Source organism: Zymoseptoria tritici, chromosome 4 (genome assembly GCF_000219625.1).
Source record: "Zymoseptoria tritici IPO323 chromosome 4, whole genome shotgun sequence".
Classification (NCBI taxonomy): domain Eukaryota; kingdom Fungi; phylum Ascomycota; class Dothideomycetes; order Mycosphaerellales; family Mycosphaerellaceae; genus Zymoseptoria; species Zymoseptoria tritici.
Window position 1 is genome coordinate 97,681 of NC_018215.1, and position 18,741 is coordinate 116,421.

At 44.8% G+C, this 18,741-nt stretch overlaps 2 protein-coding genes across 2 annotated transcripts; both read right to left on the minus strand.

Annotated features, from left to right (window-relative positions):
* Positions 1-643: 643 nt before the first annotated feature.
* On the minus strand, positions 644-859 carry MYCGRDRAFT_39846 (uncharacterized protein; the record flags this gene model as incomplete). The annotated part of the gene is made up of 1 exon (XM_003853551.1): positions 644-859. A coding segment is annotated over one exon (216 nt), but the record flags the coding sequence as incomplete, so codon positions are not given.
* Positions 860-12,100: 11,241 nt separating this feature from the next.
* On the minus strand, positions 12,101-13,485 carry MYCGRDRAFT_40275 (uncharacterized protein; the record flags this gene model as incomplete). The annotated part of the gene is made up of 4 exons (XM_003853550.1): positions 12,101-12,398; positions 12,456-12,544; positions 12,576-13,284; positions 13,343-13,485. 4 exons carry the CDS (start codon positions 13,483-13,485, stop codon positions 12,101-12,103), a joined length of 1,239 nt encoding a protein of 412 aa, XP_003853598.1.
* Positions 13,486-18,741: the final 5,256 nt, after the last annotated feature.

Here is an 18,741-nt window from a genome sequence, read left to right on the forward strand (position 1 = left end):
CAGTGAAATCTTCCGATCGGTGGCGGGTGTAATGATTTGAATGTGGAGCCGGACGCTCGTCCGAACCTGGTGCATTCGGGTCAAATCCCGTAGGTCTTCTCGGTGTAGGCGGAACCGGCCTCTTAGCTCTGGCTCTCGACTGCTGAGAATTCTGAAATGACTGCCATGCAGACTGGCCGTCACTCGGAGAATCACCGGCAGCACCCGTCGCATTGCCATGGCGCATCCCAGCTCTTATCTGCTCTTCGGTGGGCAATTTCGTGTCCTGCCGCGGCGCACCAGGTCTGGCCGGCGTTGGAGGCTTGTTTGCCGTCTTCGCAGTCGGAGGTGTTGGCTGCGAGGCATACCTGCGGTTGTCCGTCCCACTGTTCATGTGCTGCCATGCTCGAAATTGACTTGTGCGGTCTGCTGGAGGTGCCTCCCTTCGCGGCGGGACATTTGGTCGTGGAAAGTTGGTGAAGCGGTCGGCGCCGGAAGGGGCGGAGCCCGCAGCAGTCGTGGGATTCGGGCGCTGATATGTGCCGGGTTGCGTTCTTCTCGGTGGAGGTGGGTATGCGGATGTGGCAGCGTATGGGTTGCCCGGCGTGGGCACATTCGGTTTGTAGGTCGTGCCCGGGTAGAGTCCAGCCTTCCGTCTATCGGCGTCATATTTCGCTTTCGTTGTTGGGTCACTTAGAACCTCGTTCGCCGCCTGAATCGCCTGAAATCGTGGGACACATTCCGCCTCGTTGCCTGCGTTGCGGTCGGGGTGGTATTGCAGGGCGAGCTTCCGATAAGCTTTGCGCACATCCTCGACGGAGGAGTTGGTGGGCAAATCGAGGTCGGCGTAGTAGTTGCGTTTGATGTCCGGTTTGACCATGGTGGCCGGTCAGCTATGGCGGTGATGAAGGCTGCATGAGGTAGCGAGGGATGTCGCTGTGTCGTTGCTGCATGAGAGGTCGAAAATCGTCGTCGTTGGTGGAGTGAGGGTGGTGGTGCAGAGGATTCGCGAGAGAGTCTTCGACCACTTTGGCAGAGGCGCACTCGGTAGTGCTCGCGCGGCGCGGGAAGCAAGTGAAGTGCCAGATGAGTCGCGGTTTAGTGCAGCACGTGTTCTGGTACTCACGTGGGAGATGTCGTGGGTTGAGATGTTCTGTCGTTCTCTCTGGTGACACTCAGACATGACACAAGGGAACACGCAAGAAGTCGTTGCCCACGCGAACAACAGACTTTCTGACGTGGATGCCCGCTTAGAGTTAGGGCTGCCGGGTCGTTCGGCAGAGGCTCCGCTCCCGGTCGCCGTCTTCGGCCCGTCCAGAGAACATTCTGGCCCCCAATATTATCAGGCACAATCAGGCCAACATATCGGTGATCATGCCTAGACCTCCCCTCCTCCAACACGCCCTTATCCCCCAAAAGTGCAAATATGCCCTGAAGGAAACTCGAAATCAACGGCGTGAGGTCCCCGACTCAGCCGGACCGCAGACAAGCTTTGCCGTTAAGCGGGATAAGAAGACGTCCTCCGAAAGGCATCAAGACGGATTGTATGTGGCGATAACGAAGCATACACGAATGCTCTCATGGCTATCGGAGTATTTGAATATGCGACTCTGAGCAGCGACCTTCGGCGGGAGAGCATGGCATTGGTGTCGAAGACTGAGCAGTCATCAAGCCCTGAAGTTTCTTCATTCCCTCCATCTCCGGCATAGCCGCCATCGAAGTCCACGCCTAGAGATTGATTCAATGGATGAGATCTGACCTCGAGCCAGTCAGTCATATATCGACGTTCATCAGCGTTGACCAAGAAGCGACGAATCGTAATGCAACAAGCTGGCTCTGTTGGCAATGCAGGAAACTGTACATTCATTCAGCGATAATCTCAACCGAACACCATAGCACGCATCCTTCGTCGTTTTGCTGAGTGTCAATGTCTGGTGTAGGTGTATAGCCTTTTCCACGGGCTGCTGGAGCATTCCGCTGCAATTCCCATCCCTCAGGTTCGCCCTGATCGCAGTCCTTCAAAGCTCCGCCTGATGTCTCGAACATCTCCTGCCTGCTCCTCAGCTCTCAACACCGCTCAGGTGCCCATCGTTGGCGTGCTGTTGTCCAGACTGCCCACTCTTGTCGTCCCACCACGCCCAAGAACGCCAAACAACAACATCCATAACTCATCAATCATCTGACCTCCTCCACGCTCACTTATACTCCGGCGGCGCCAAATACGCCGGCGGCGGCACCTGCTGCTCGTTCAACTCCACCACCTCCCCCCTCTCCAGCGCCCTCGCCCGCTTGAACCTCTCAATCGTCTCTCGATTTTCCCGTCGCCTGGCCTCCCGATCATCACCTTCCAACACTTCTAACCGTTCATTGTCGACTTTGACACCTCTTTTGAAAGTGCGGGGAAACCACCAGAAGAAGAAGAGGGTGCCGATGACGACGATGGCGCCGAGGACGCCGCAGGGGACAGCCCAGGTTGCGGAGCCCATGATGAGGGTGTGGGGTGGCGAGGTGAGGTCGAGGACCTGTAGATCTGGGGTTTGTGGGGAGGTTGGTCGCTCGACTTTGTGGAGACGGGAGGGTCTGCCTCGATTCTCGTTGTCAATCGTAGAAAGCGTCGCCAGGTTCGAACAAAGGAGGGAGGGAAGAGTGTGGGGAAGGCGAGGGCTGGATACTTATCCAATACTACTTTACCTGACATCCTCTCTAGGGTTGCGACACACGAAGGATTGTGCCGTCCTTTCCGAAGGAAGTACGTCTGCGGCGAACAAAGGATGGTTGTGTGGCTTGAAGTTTACGCGAGGGGAGGGGTTACATTTTTGGCCGGACGTCGTTGTTCCGGATGTTGTGGATCATCAGACTGACCATCAGTGAAGTGCACGTGACTAGTGCCAAGGCATTCCCACATACAGATAGCTAAAGTGAGAATCTTACACTTAAGATTCTCTCTATATAACAATATATACCTGCTAATTAGAGGTCTTCTTCTACTTAGCTTAAGTCTAATTATAACAGGTTATAAGCCCGGCGTAACTACTGCACACTTAAGGAAGAATTGTCTGTTCTAAGCGTAGCTACTAGAACCTTACTATATACTGTTTAGACAGTTGACTAGCGAGCCGAGAAAGAGCTAGTTATAACAACAGCCGCAATGCAGGCTAATAAGTTTAAGACTGCGAAGGAGAACGAAGTCCTAAGAAAGGGAAGTAACTTCTTAGACTAGTTAAGGATGCTTAAAGCAGCCCTTATAGACAAGGAGGTGTTAGGCTATGTCTTTTATAATATTCCCTAGTGCCCTACCTAACTAAAGCTAGGAATTAAAGTTAGATATTCCTCTCTACTAACTAAGGAGAATACTGCTTTATCCTCCTAGGCTCTAACTCCTTCCTAAAAAGAAGGAGGGGACACTCTAGTAACAGAACCTATTCTAACTAGTAGACTAAGACTAACTCCTCTCTAAGTCTAGCATAAGTATAACCTAATTGCATACGGGATTATTAGCAAAAGGATTAACTAATCTCTAAGGCCTAACTTTAGGGATACAGAGAAGACAGCTAAGGAACTATATAATACTATTGCAGCTACCTACAAGCCTGTTATAACTATAAACATTTATAACAGCCTAAGGATTCTTAGAATTAGTAACATTAAGATCTAAGGAACAAACACTTAGAAGTACTGTAAGGACTTCTAGAAGTAGTATTATAAGTACATCTCTATAACAGAACAATACTCCAGGTCTAAGAACATTCTAGTCTTAAAGCTTACCTTTAGTAATAAGCAGATTAGGCTGTTCTTTATCTAGGGCCTCTATTATCTAGAATACCTAAGAAGCTAGAGATAATCCTATTATATTAAGAACACAACTCTTAAAGAGCTAATTACCTTATTAATTAAGGAACCTCCTCTACAGATATAGAGGACAGCAGGAGGATTTAGGGGTGCTGCAGTAGATAATAATTAGTATACTAAGTGTACCTATTATATCTACACAAATGCAGATTGCTTTAAGAAGCACCCTAATAAGGCCCTAAAGTCCTAGGTATATAGAGGAAAAGGAGGATCTAACAAGGACAAGAAGAAGTCCTAAGACAAGAGCAAGAGATATAACAAGAAAGGAGGAAAGGGTGCTATAGCAATTAAGCCTATCTCCTCTTCTAATGCAGGCTTAGGCTCTAATTTAGATAGCTTATTTGCAGGAGCAGTAATTGCTGCCGCTAGAATACAAAGGAGTAACACTATTGTCTAGGATTCTAGTATATTATACTACTTCTTTAACAACAAGTCCTAGTTCTTAGACCTTAAACCCCTAGAAACCCTAATTAGGTTCTCTTAAGCTATTAGACAAAGCACAGTTATATACTTAGGAAGTGTAAGGATTATAATAAAGTATAAGGGGAATAAGTCAAACATTACCTTGCAAGATGTGTTATACTCTCCTAACTCTAATTACAACCTTATCTTAGCAGAGACTCTTTAGCTAAAGTGCAAGGTCTACCTAGACAGGCTATCTTTATGCATTCTAAGGAATAACAAGAAGATAGGCAAGGTTTAGTCTACTTATAATGTTCTAATCCTCTAGAATGCAACTGTCTCTCTCCCTAAGGGGAGTACTAAAGTTACTTCTACAACTAATAGGAACATGTCCTGTCTAGCCTTTGCTATGCTTAAGGCTAATATAACAAGATAGCACTAGAGACTAGGCTATGTAGGGAACAAGATTCTTAGTGCAATAAAGGCTTAAGTCTAAGGACTTAAGCAGATTAATATATCTACACTTAAGCACTGTAAGCTATGCAAGCTTGCAAGGTTATAGAGAGTAGTGTTAAGAACTCTAAGACTAATACCTTAATCCTTATTAGATAAGGTCTATATTAACATTATAGGACTAATCTTTCTACTAGACATCTTTAGATATAAGTACATCCTTATAATTACTAATGCAAAGTTAAGAAGGAGATAGGCTATCTTCTACAAGCTTAAATTACAAGCTGCACAAATTATTAAGAAATAGACTACTAAGACATTTAACTAATACAAAAAGATAGTTAAGATCTAGTTCTTAGATAGAGGAGGAGAGTTTAACAACAATAATCTAATTACATTTGCAGAGAATAAGGGACTAAGATAGGATTTCTTAGCTCCCTATACTCCTAAGCAGAATAGAATTGCAGAATTATCTAATAAGGTTATCTTTAACAAGGCAAGAGCAATAATAATTAACTCTAGCCTACCTCTCCCTCTCTAGAGTTTTGCAGTTGCATATGCAATCTTCCTTACTAATAGGCTAGTATGCCTGTTAACTAATAAGATTCCTCTTTAGGAATTTAATTAAGATCTTAATACTAGAACTCTATATATTAATCTAACAAAGGTTAGGAGATTTAGATGCAGAGCATATCTGCATAATTAGGGGAGACCTAATTTATAGAAGTTCTATCCTAGAGTAGAGAAATACTAGAATCTAGGATTCTAGGAGAACACTTTAACTAACTATATAGTTTAGAAGTTTAAACTATCTACCCTTGCTAGGTTTTAGCATAAGATTGTAACCTCTCCTTATATAACACATAATAAGGATAAGGTATATAGCATAATACCTGCTGCCCTAGACTTCTAGGGGGAGAGTTTCCTGCAACTAATACAACCTATTACTACAGAACAGGAAGTCTATACTATCTATACTAAGGATTAAGATTAGGGCTAGGATGCCTAAAGGCAAGATGCCTAACCTCTTACTACTTCTTATCTTTAAGAAGTAGAGAACATATTTAATACTATACAGAGAGAGAGAAACTAAGCCTCCCTTTTAACATCTTAGGGGGAGCAAATATTAGGTTAGGATATATAGTCCTAGGATAACTAATATAAGCAATCTAAGCCTAATTAGCTAAAGGCTACTAAGCATAAAGAAGCCTCCTAGCTAGCTTAGGGGGAGCATATTTCTAAGGAAATAGGAAGTCCTAAGGGATTCTAAGGAAGTCCTAAGGGATTCTAGGAGCAGGCTAATACCTTATTAACACAGCTATAACATTAAGCATTAATAGAGGATTGCCCTAAAAGGGAAGACCTCTAAGATTATGCTATAACTCCCTTCCTAGATATTTATATTATAGGAAAGAGGAAAGCAGGGAGAAGCCCTAAGAGACCTAAGAAATTAGGTAATAAAGCAAGTCCTAAAAGCTTAGGCATATTTAGACTCTTAAGAAGTAAAAGATCAGTTATAAGAAAAGACTATAGCAAGATCTAGAAGATAGGACTTAAAGTAACAAATCCTAATTTGTCTAATCCTAAGACAGTTAAGGAAGCTCTCTCTAGATCTAACTATAAGGAATAGGAGAAAGCTATTATTAAGGAAGCTAAGTTACTTAAGTCTATAGGATGCCTTAAATAGAAACTTATTAGCACCCTCCCTAAGGGGAGAGTCCCTCTTATAGGGAAATAGGTCTTTAAGATTAAGGTGCTCCTAGATAGAACTATAGAGAAGTATAAGGCTAGATAGACAGCTAGGGGATTTATACAAAGGAAGGGACTTAACTATATTAATACCTTTGCTCCTACCCTAAGAGCTGCAACAGGGAGAATACTTCTGTTACTCTTAGTTAACTTTAGCTAGAAGAGGAGATAAGTTAATATTAAGACTGCATTCCTAAATCTAAACCTAGATAAGCAGATCTTTATTAAGCTACTAGAGGAAGCTTATCTCTTTAAGAAAGATGCCTACAAGTACATTATACATATTAAGAAAGGACTATATAGGCTTAAGCAGGCAGCTGCTCTCTAGCACTACGATACTGTAGATACTCTCTAAAAGCTTAGTCTATTAAGAACTATTAGTAATGCTTGCCTCTTTTAAGGGAAAGGCATCCTTGTTCTCCTTTATATAGATAACTTCTAGATCTTTAGACAGTTAGACTATAAGATTAACAAGCTAATTAAGGGATTAGAGCAGAAGTACATAATTAAGGTTGTTAATACTAATGTCTTTCTTAGACTTTACCTAAAGGAAGGGAAAGATAGCTCTATGTCTGTCTCTTAGGAACACTATTCTAGAGATAAACTTTAAGGACATAGTCTTAGCAATGCAAAGAGTGTTAAGTACCCCCTTAACACCCTCCTTAAACCCCTCTAGGATAAGGGAACAAAGGAGGACTATAATCTCTTTAACAAAATTATTAGGGAACTGCAACATTTGTTAAACTATACTAGACTAGATATTAGTTTTGCTGTTAACTACTATGCAAGGTTCCTTTAGAACCTAGGACCTTTATATGTTTAGGTAGCTAAACATATCTAGAGATATGTTGCAGGCACAATTAACAAGTGCCTTATGTATAGGAAAACTAAGGAGCAAATTTAGATTAAAGTATTCTTAGACTCTAACTTTGCTAATAATCCTAGCATATTTAGGTCTACCTTAGGAATGCTCTTTAAAATTGCAGGAGGCCTAGTTGTCTAGAGATCTTAACTGCAGAAAGAAGTAGTGCTGTCTAGCACTAAGGCAGAGTACCTCTCTCTTACTAAGGCAACAAGAGAAGTAAATTAGGTAAGGAATCTTATTAATAAGCTCTAGCCCTTTACCTAGGCTAAAAGCATTTCTACTATCCTTATTAAAGTAGACAATTAATTAGCTATTAGCCTTATAGAAAACTATGCTAACTCTAAAAGATTAAGACATATCTCTCTTAGGAACTATTACTGCAGAGAGCAACATAACAAGGGGAGTATTAAGGTAGAGTTTGTAAGGACAGACATGCAGCTTGCAGACTATCTAACAAAACCAAAATCCCTAAACACTATCCTCTAATATATAGATCTATAAATCTAGCAAAAAGATACTTATGTGTCTATGTTAGGCAGCTAACATAGACACATAAGAGAGGCTAATACAGGAATTGAACCTATAACCTTCTAATTTGTAGTTAGAAATTATACTACTAGACTAACTAGCCCTTAATAAGAAGAGGGAAATTGCTCTTAAATTTATGCCTTAATACCTGCATTCCTACTTAAGAAGGATTCCCTCCCTAGAATTACACTATTTTATTTGTTACAAAACTAAGAAGTACAATACTTAGAACACTTATTTTATTCTTATTTGTACAAAGGAAAGGAGGCAACTACACACCTCTACAAAAGCATCTAAGAAACTATAAGAAAAACACCTAGCTAAAGGAAAACTTTTCTATAAAAACCTAAAAGCATTAGAGCATATCCTAGAACCTGCAGCCTACCCCCCTAAAACTACTACTAAAAGACTAAGCTAATTCCCCTAGAATCTTAACTTAAAGCCTAGGAGAATATTAGTTTCTATTAGGGAAGAAGGGATTTTAAGGAGAACATACATAGGATGCTGCGCTACTAACTACTGCTTTATCTCTGCCTTATTAGAGCTTAACATTTAGCTAAGAGGAGTCTAGTTATAGCATAACACAAATCCCTAAGGATTAGGAGTTATTAGACTAGGGTAGTTTTCTACTAGGAAGGCCTACTCCCTTAGGTTGTACAGCTCCTCTATTACTATATTAATAAGGTCTGTAGTAAGGAGATCCTTATTAAGCTTAGCTATAAACCTATTAAAGCAAGCTACAAAAGAGAAGGGACCCTAAGCCCTAATATTTACTCTGTTGTAGTGTCTATTTATCTCTCCTCTAATAAATTAATGTATAGTCTAATATACTACAGAACTATCTTTATAGATCTATAGGAGATCTCTACTACTAACAGCTCTTGCTTTATCGATAACTTGCTAGAAGGTTTTCCTAGGGACAGAGAAAGCTGCTCTTCTTCTAGAAGCTATAGCTAGTAATATAGATTATATTATTAATAGCTGTAAGGGATAGATAATAGATTAGCTAATAAGTTAGCTAAATAGATAAGAGGTGTAGATTATAAAGTAGAGGAATAAAAAAGCTGGAAGAAGATGTTTTTTAACAAGCTAAAGCCGAGCATTAGCTACGTAGTAGGTAAATACCTGCTATATTTAGATAACAGACAGCTCGTGATAATGCAGCTACTAATAGGGGAGTGTTGTAGATTATTAGACTAACTATTAGTAAAGTGCACGTAACTAGTGCTAAGGCATTCCTACACACAGATAGCTAAAGTAAGAATCTTATACTTAAGATTCTCTCTGCATAACAATATATACCTGCTAATCAGAGGTCTTCTTCTACTCAGCTTGAGTCCAATTACAACACCGGAAAGGTTTTAGGGCAAGATCTGCTTACATAAGTTTGGACTTGACTAGGGCCGACTTGCCAAAGTCCAACTTCATTTTCGCATTCTCGTCAACAGCTCCAGCATCGAGCGACTTACAGACCAAGTATCCCAGTACTATCGACATCGTCTTCTCCTCGTCATCTCACCGAGCACGATGACATCGCGACACCCTATCCACAGGCGTTGAATGCTTTTGGTATTGGATTTATCGCATCAATGCTCGAACAGCTTGAAGCTCAGCACGAGAGACGACTACATTTGCGTCGACGAATACTATGCATGCGTTTGAAATCGGGCGATCGCACGAGCATCGGCGCTGGAAAGGAAACCTCGAAGAGTTGTTCTATTCGCAGCTGATGTCAGCGTCGATACCGCCAAGCAAGGAGGCTCGACCTGTCCAAGGCATACAGTGTCGAGAGTGAACCGTTCGTCGCCCTTTGGTCAAACAATGTCCACTTTCCAAGATTATCTACCGCTGGGTATAAAGGAAAGAACGGGCCGCCTCATAAGGCACGCCATTGACATAGAAATTCGGCCAGCACCCCTCAAAGGTGAACATAACAACCACCGATGTCCGTCCAGTTTCGCGGCTCACCCCCGACGGCACCACTTCGTACGGCTCGCCCCAGGCGGATACACCGAGACGCCGGAAGAGAGCCTCTGCGGCCCGCAAGTGCTGCTCGAGAGCAACCTCTCCCTGCTGTGCCGCCACCAAAACGAAACCTTGAGCTTCTGGAAACATTGGTCGATTCATCTCGTACAAGTCTTGGACCTGCTGGAGCATTGCATAAAGATTGTCCGTACCCGGATCTTCATCTCCGGTTGGAACTCGCAAGGACGGGGTAGGAAGGATGTGTCCCAGAATGGCCGCGTACGGAGAGTACATGCCGACTGCAGTGGACCCATTCAGGCACCCGGTTGCCAGCATTCTTGTGTCGCCGTTCGGTGGCCAGAAAACGATGCTGACCCCGTTTGGATGCACCAATGTGGTGTCATCACGGTCCTGTACTCGCTCATAGAGGCTGCGTCGGTAAGACATCTTTCGGCTGTAGGGTCGTGATTGGTTGGGTATGAAAGTGCTGATGATGGAGCTGTGGTAGTGAAGGTCTTGGTAGTTGAGGTGAACAACACTCCTACTTTACTATGTATTGGCTGTTGAGCCATCAACCGCCGTCCACCATTCAATGCAGCGCCGAGACCTCTCTGGTGAATGCAGCATAGAGACAAACAGAGCGCCGACCGTGTGACCGAGGATTACTCCGAGCGAATGCAGCGCGAACATGCGACTACGATACGAATTCGTTGCACAACGTGCCGCAAGACTGCTGTCATTACAGCGCGGTTTCACAGGCGACATGGGTAACGTGTCGGGGAGAGAAGCTACCACAGCCATGCGACTGCTCGACACCATTTATTGCGCAAGTCGCCGCATGAAACCACTCTCCGACTCGCATTCATCATTCACCATTTACTATGGACTCCACATACTGCACGGTCAACGGCGTCCATGTCTACGTTCATCGTCTGGTTGATCCCGCCACCATGGCCCGCCATGAACAAGAACATATAGTCCGCGACCGGATAGAGCAAGCAGCGCTCGCTGGATCAATCGAGACGCTGACAGAGCTACTGGAGCAAGCTAGCCATCCCGTCCTCGAGAAACCTGGCAACGTCCTTTTTCTGTCACTTGGGCAGCTCCGATATGCGAGCGTGGAGTGTCTACTGCGCCATGCAGTTCCCATCGACACGACTGCAGTCAGTATCGCCATGGAACTACAAGATGGCATGAAGATGCTGGAAATGTTTTTGCGTTCCGGCTGGGACGTAGACATGCAATTGGAGCCTGAGGTTCCTTCCGCCCTGGCGTATGTACCATCTTCCAATTTCGAAGCGAATACTTACAGTGGCACATTCTAGTCTTGCCTTGCGCCGCCAGGACTACCAATGCGCCAACTGGCTCCTCGACCACGGGGCATATCCCAACACGAAGTGCACATACGACATCACGCCGCTGTCCTTTGCCATACAGTACAGCACCGTCCCATTCATTCAACGCGTCCTCGACATGGGAGCGGACATTCTCCACTGTCAAGCGGTCCATTACGCCGTCTACTTGACCCTCCCAGACTACATCGATGTCCTCAACTTTGTGCTCAGCTAGAACCCACCCATCAATCACATCCTGTGGCAGGAAGGCCTCGAGAACTACTACATGCGACGTGTCTTCTTCCTTGGTACCCCGCTGCACGACCCCGCCCCACCGCGGTCTACTGGACGTATGTCAAGTCCTCCTGGCGCACGGCGCAAACCCTCGAATCAGAGACTCCTGCGGTGAAACGCCATTGCAAAGCGCACAAAGAGGTCGGCGTGAGGAAGTCGTCGAATACCTGGCTCCATTGACAGCGAGGGTGACTAGTCCGGCAGAGCAGTTTACTCCAGGCAAAGAGTCGAAGGAGCATCTTGTCCTGCCGGGATATGACGAGCCCGTGTTTCGCCAAAACATAACATGCCGTGCCCGATTTCTTCTGAACACAGCTGATCCGTCGGGCTGGACGGAGGAGGCAAGCATGGAAGGTTGAAGAAGAATTGCGAAAGAGAGATTGGTGGTGGCATAACCATCGGCTTGCTTATCACATCGCAGTACAAAGAGTTGCTGCCCTTGGTCAAGCTGTGGAGTCCCAGAATAATTGCACCCTAACATACGGTAACAACAGCAGGCTAACGGTACACCCAGTCCCAGCTCGATCTCCGCTCATGTGCACAGCATCATGATCTTGAGCATCGTGGGGTCAAAAATGAGGGCTCGAGAACGATGACACGGATGTCAGCCAGCAGAGCGCACGATTGCCAATGCCATCCAAACCAACGTCCGGCTAGACCACGAGGCTCAGCACACTGGATGTCACACATACCAACCTCTCCCAGGCTCTGGAAGGCTCTTTCCATCAGCGAGCATCCGAGTGAGATTCCTCTTCCCTTCGGCTTGCAGTCTCGCATGCCATAGATCTGCTGTATCCGCAATCACCCACGTATTTCCCTGCTGGAGGATCCAGTCGAAGTCGCTACGATGATCGCGGCCATCGGACGTGGCGTTACCAGCGAAGATATCCAGCAATACAGGTGCGTGGTTTTCTGAATATTGAAACACGGAACCGTTGACACGCTCGTCGGCGGGGAGGCTAAAGTTCGCTGTGTCGTAGCTGAAAGCCATTGTCAGCTTCAAAAAATCGGCAAAGACTGATCACTCGGGGGCCTACAATGCTGTAGAGATGGGCTGGACCAAGTCTCCGATCGCAAAACTGGTGCAGATGTCAGCAACATCCCGGCGCGATTCCTCGTCGTCAAACTCACAAGCATCCAAAAGTATCGAAAGACACATTCCCTTCTGCTCGACCATCCAAGACAGCATCCTGGCCTTCCTGCAGTGGACCCCCTTGGGACTTCTTCTCGAACTCTGAACTGATCGAATAATTCGTCCGCTGAAAAGCCTTCACCGAAGCCGCAATGTCCCACGACCACGAGTCCGCGGGCTGATACACGGGCAACAGAGTCAACGAAATATTGTTAGCAAACGCATCCTGCACCCACGCCTCGGCTTCAAAGTCCTCCGGCGTCTTCCACCACACCGCTTGCGTCTTGTAAATGCACCACTCATTCGCAGGAACACCGGCGGCGTTGGTCATGGATTTCAACGCATAGTACGTCGGCGCCACGGCGTCTTTCTCTTTGAAGTCCAGCTGTAAGACGACGTTCGCTCCGGTATCGTGGATACTCTGCACGAGATCGGTGACTAGTGGCACGGTCTCGATGTGGACTCTCCCGCCTTCATCCCGGAGATGGAGATTCTCCACGAAGCCGGAGTAATTGGATTTCCGCAGCAGAGGGTTATAGCCCTGCCCCGTAAAAGGGTTGTACGCTGTCTGGCCGGTGTACTCGCCGACGTCTGTCGTTCGTCCGAGGCCGGCGTCGTGGAGCATGACGATGTGGCCGTCAGCGCTCATGCGGATGTCAGTCTCGATGCATTCGATTCCATTCTGCGTGGCGCGGAAGTAGCCATCTCGAGAGTTTTCGGTTGTGCCGTTCCAGCTGAACGTCTGATTCAGCCAGCCTGTCGGTGAGCTGCGAGGAGTGAAGTTGAACGCACCGGCTTCCACGGTGAGCACAGAGTATGATCAGATCATCGTGGGGGTGTCTAAAGGCATCAATGATTTTATGCACGTCGTACGGCAAGCGAGCAGCGATCGCTGCGGAGAGCACGTGGCTCAAGATGAGGGATAAGGCCAACATGGAACAGAATATGCAGGCGGGCACGTACAGAATCGACGGCGAAGACGTCCGACCGCCATTGTCCTTATATGCTGCAGTTCTGCCACGCGCCATACGGTCACCGAATTTCTGGTCTCGAAATTGGAAGCTCTTTTGAACAATGCGGCGTTGGGATTTAAAGGCGGTCAGCATGTTGCATGTTGTGCTGACCAATCGTTTTGGCCAGTGGGAGCCCGAGCGGTGTCTGCCATGACTCGACAAGCGAGCCTCGTAGCCGGGGACTTCCTTGGATACCACTGCAGGCCATCCAAGTACCACGGTACGTAACGCGCAGACCCCAGACTCTTCGCCACTTCTCGCGAGAGCTGAGCTCAAGTCATCGAGCGGGCGGTGTCGCAGGACAAGCCTGTAGTTGTCTGTATGCTGCGCAATGGAAACATGGAGGCGCGAAGGCGCGAGGAGCCCGCGAGCAGACTTCAAGAGACGCACCTTTCGAGAAGTTCAGATTGCATTCGGTAGCACGTCGGGAGCAACAGGAAGAGATGTTGCGCAAGGGATCAAAGAAACCAAAAACCAAGATTGAAAACCTATCGACTGTTTCTTCTCACAGGTGGTATGTTCGATACGACACTCCGATAGTACTATTAATAGCTATTTTAAGTATCGTATACCTAAGGAGTAGCGTAATCTAGTATAGAGCTATACTCTATTCGCCTCTAGCTATGCCTTCTTAATAGTAGACGCGACAGCGTATCTATAGTTTATTAATTTTATTAGGTTATTCGATAATAACTAGGTATTTCCTAACCGCTATAAGATTATAGATAAATACCTACCTATTAACTTCGATCGTATACTCGTACGCGTCTCTAAAATTATTAACGGCTACGAATACATTAACCTTCCTATAGATAAGAGCTACTCTAATAGCGGTAAATAGTACTATAACCTCTACGCTATAATACCTAAGGGCTAGGCGCTCTTCCTCGAGAATTACTATATAAAGGGTAAGGATTAAGACGCTACTACCCTTACTAAGCTACTCGTTTCGTAGGTAAAGAGATAGACGAAGAATAACCTTAAGAGATAGAATAGCTTTATATCGGATACCTATAAGACTATAAGGAAGGTCTATAGACGCCTTTACGATAATCTATTAATATAATACGTCTTCTACGCGCTCTATAATAGCTATAGTATTTAGCTCGGTATTAAGGACTTCGTAACGGATTAGAAGTTACGTAAGGGTATTACGGTTTACGTAATAATACTTAAGGAAGTTACCTTCCTTATAGCGCTTCTTAAGCGCTCGAAGAAGACGATAGGCGGTCTACGTAAGTACGCTACTAATAATAAGACGTTTCTTCGAGCTATTACTATTATAGTTCTTACGCGTTAGGGCTCTTACTTCGTAGTAGTAGACTTACTAGCCTCTAGTAGTAATACCCTCCGCAACGTAGTATTCGATAAGAAGCGACTATTTAGAAAAATAGTAATAGTTAGTTAGCTAAGGGCGGTAAGCGTACGCTAGTATTACTAAAGAATAGTAACTTCTAGCGGCGCCTTAAGGACCTTTATACGCTCCTAATAATTATTAAGGGCTTCTACCTTATAAGCGAGAGCGACCGTATATATATCGGCTAAGTTATTCCGCGCTAGCGTAATATAATAGCCGCTATTAAAGAGAGCGGCGTACCTTATACTAACGAGGTTACTTAGCGATTTAACGACCGCCTTACTATTTAAACTACTAACATTTACTAGGCTGCTTAGTCGCTCGATATTGCTAATCCGAGCATCTTAAAGGATACCTTTACTATACGCGAGTAAGAGTAGATAGACCGCTTCTTCGACGACTACGTACTAGCCGACTACTTAACTACCTTCCGTAAATAATATACTACCTTTAGGCGGTAGTAAGGCATCTTTAGTAATACTAATAACTACCTTATTACTCTACGCGATAATCTATTTACTTACTAGGACCGCGCGGTATACGACGTACTAGACCTCGCCGAGTTAGCTATTTATTTATATAATATACTAGCTAATTTAGTGCCCTTAGAGCGCGCGTTCTTAGTAATAAACTACGATAACTACCGTATACGCCTCTCCGTCGATAAGCTCGAGATACTAATATTTATCTACTTTAATACTAAAGCCCTTAACTACGTAATCCCCCTTAGTAAGTAGGCTACCGAATAATAACGTAAGAAGTACAAGATTCGATATAATAAGCTACTCGTAGCGAAGGTACGACGAATAGCTAAACTTAAGTTTATTAAAGAGAAGGAGAAGGAGCTAGTAGAAGTAGGGCTATAACTACGATAACTTAACTACGTCGACGACGAGACTCTCGATAAGCTAGTTAAGATAGCTATAGCCGGTATAGTTAATAAGGATAAGGAGGTAGATAAGGATAAAGGAATACCGTAATAACTACTACTACTACTACCGCCGCCGCCCTTATAATAACTACTACTCGCGTAGCTAATATCGAATCTACCGCGCTATCTACTACCTCCTTAAGCCTTACTATATAGTTAGCTATAGCTTATAACGTAGAGCTAGTAGTAGCTTAATATAGCTAGTATATATATCTATAGCGGCAACTACTAGTATAAGACTATTATAAACCCTTACTAGCTATATCCTTCTATCGAATATAATAATATACTCGACAAACGTACCTTTAACGACTTCTAAGAGTATATTAGTAAATAAGAGATAGAGTATATTAGAGGTAGATATAATTAAGAACGTAGGCGTATATCTCTTACTCGCGCAAACGACTCGTATAGAAGCTAAAAACGCTATTGCCGTAATAAAACGGCTAGCTAATAAGAGCGCGAGAAACTCCTTTAGTTTTTAATATATATAGTAATATATAGTAATAATAGTATTAGAGAAGGTTGTAAGCTAGCTCTTCGCTAAAATAGCTAAAACCCCGCTAAAATTAGTCCGTGTACGAAAGCCTTAGCGTAGGAAACCTCTCGTTTCCTACGTAGGCTATCCGTAGCCTACGTAGCTAACGTAGGGAACGATTTCCTACGGATCTATCCCTAATGCCGAGCGACTAGTCTTCGAAAACCTCGTAAGTAAGCGTCGAACTATAAAATTAGTGTCCGAGAATCGTAAACGGGCAATCCTAACGTATAGGAACTAGAGATTTCTCGAGCCCGATCCTATAATAAGTCCGTACGATCCCCGCGCGCCCGGATAGGCTAAGTAGAGCGTAGTCTTAGTTAAAGCGAAGCCCCTAGCGCGAAAGTAAGAACTAATGTCCGCCCCTTAAGTATAAGGCTAACGATTCTAAGTTAATACGAGCTATAGAGATTATCGATCTACCCGGCTTAGACTACGCTATAGCTTACGAAAGTTAGCGCTCGTTCTCGTATATACGAGCCGACGAACTCGTAAACTAATAAATGCCGAGCGTTATCTTATCTTCTAGGATCGATAAGATTACCGCCGGTATAGTCCGACTACTAACGCGCCTCCTTAACGTTCCTTTACGTACTTTTAAATTACGATCGACGCTTCTAGTCTATGTCCCTAGGTACTAACTACATAGTATCCTATATATAGGAATAGCGCGGACAGCTACCCTACTGCTTAAGCACATCTCGGTAGTTAATAGAGAGCTTGCACTAGCACGGAAAGGCCGGTAACATGCCTAAGGGGCTATGCACTACTTCTTGCTTTTGGCCTAGGTGTTAGAGTAACACAGAATAGATCCGGTCTAGGGACTGCGCAAAAAACATTACTATGTTAGGCTCGTATCATCGCCGGATCGCGAGCTAAGAGTAGATGTCTAGACTAAGTTGTGCTAGGATCTAACTACGCTGTTCTGTCTATCGAGTCTCCGACGCATTTTAACGGGCTTTTTAGAACAGAGGCTTGCCGATTTAGCCGAGCGGATGCTATACCTTCCTCTGTGGCGGACATTATATCTACTCCTAGCATTAATAACGCTCTCGCCGGTTAGTCGGTAGTTAACATCGGAGCCGCGAGGAACATAGAAGAGGGAGTAGAAGTTAGTAATTCGATACCGCTCCTAAAAGAGGTACCCTTTAGGAAGAATGTATTAATCTTTTTAAAGTTTAGAGTGTTAGGCTAGCTTCCGATAACTAATAGTTTATACAATACTAAACTAGCAGCGTAGACGAGCGCAAGGTCGCTACCGGATACGAACTCGGGGTAGTAGGAAGGGTCTCCTACGGGATCTCGTCTAGACTCTCGCGGTCCGCGTTAATGTTAGAAAGACTATCTTTACGGGGTATAGCGTCGAAGAAGAGCTTGCGGTAGGATATTATTTAAGGCTTAGTGTCCGCCGACACTTCTGTCGCCGCGAGAGATAGAAGTATCGGTATCGAAGGGACCGCGACGATCGATGCTATAGACGAGACTAAAGACTATACGAGCGCGAGATCCTCGACGCCCGATAAAGCAATTCTAGTTAGCTTACTACTACCGGCAATAAGATCCGTTATACTAAGGAAGATAGCTACGTCGCGGGACATTAGCTAAGCAGTTTGAATAGTCTAGTATTAGACTATGTTTATTGCTAGTGGACCTAATATATGTAGTTTAGCGCAATACTAGTAAACTTCCGTAACACCGGCCCTTATTGCCGGTAAATTATACTATTCCGTTTATAGCATGCCGCTATAGTTAGTTAGTTACGCCTTAGACTACTATAGTCGAAGGACTAACTAGTCGACCATCGCTAGATGTGGCATAGTATCGTCGTGCTTAGCGTATTAGCGTATCGTTCGCGTTAGAGTCGTAATCCGGTCGTAGTCGTTCGGTCGCACCTCTATATATAACACTATAGTTAGCAACACTAACCCTATAACGATCTAGCACTTTATAAACAGCGGCGTAAGCGGCGTATAGTAGTAGGGCGGTAAGGTGTTATCGTCGCCGCCGCAGATAACCGCTATAGCTACTATTAGTACACCTATAGGCCTATATAGAGCCTACTAATCTATTACCGAGCAGAACAACTAGTACTAGCTTCTACCTTAATATCGCGACGACATAGACATAGCTATAGCATAGTAGTAGTCTCGTAGCTATAGTAATAGCATACGAGTACTACTACGTTAGAAGGAAGCTAATAGACTCGCAACACCGACCGCTCCGCCTATTACCGTTAGCTTAGACCCTTAGGTGCTATTAAGTCTATTACTAGCTAGTGCCGGTAGTGTTGCCGGTAGTGTTATAAGCTCTAACAGCTCGTTCGCGAATCTGTCGGAAATAAGTAGATTATCG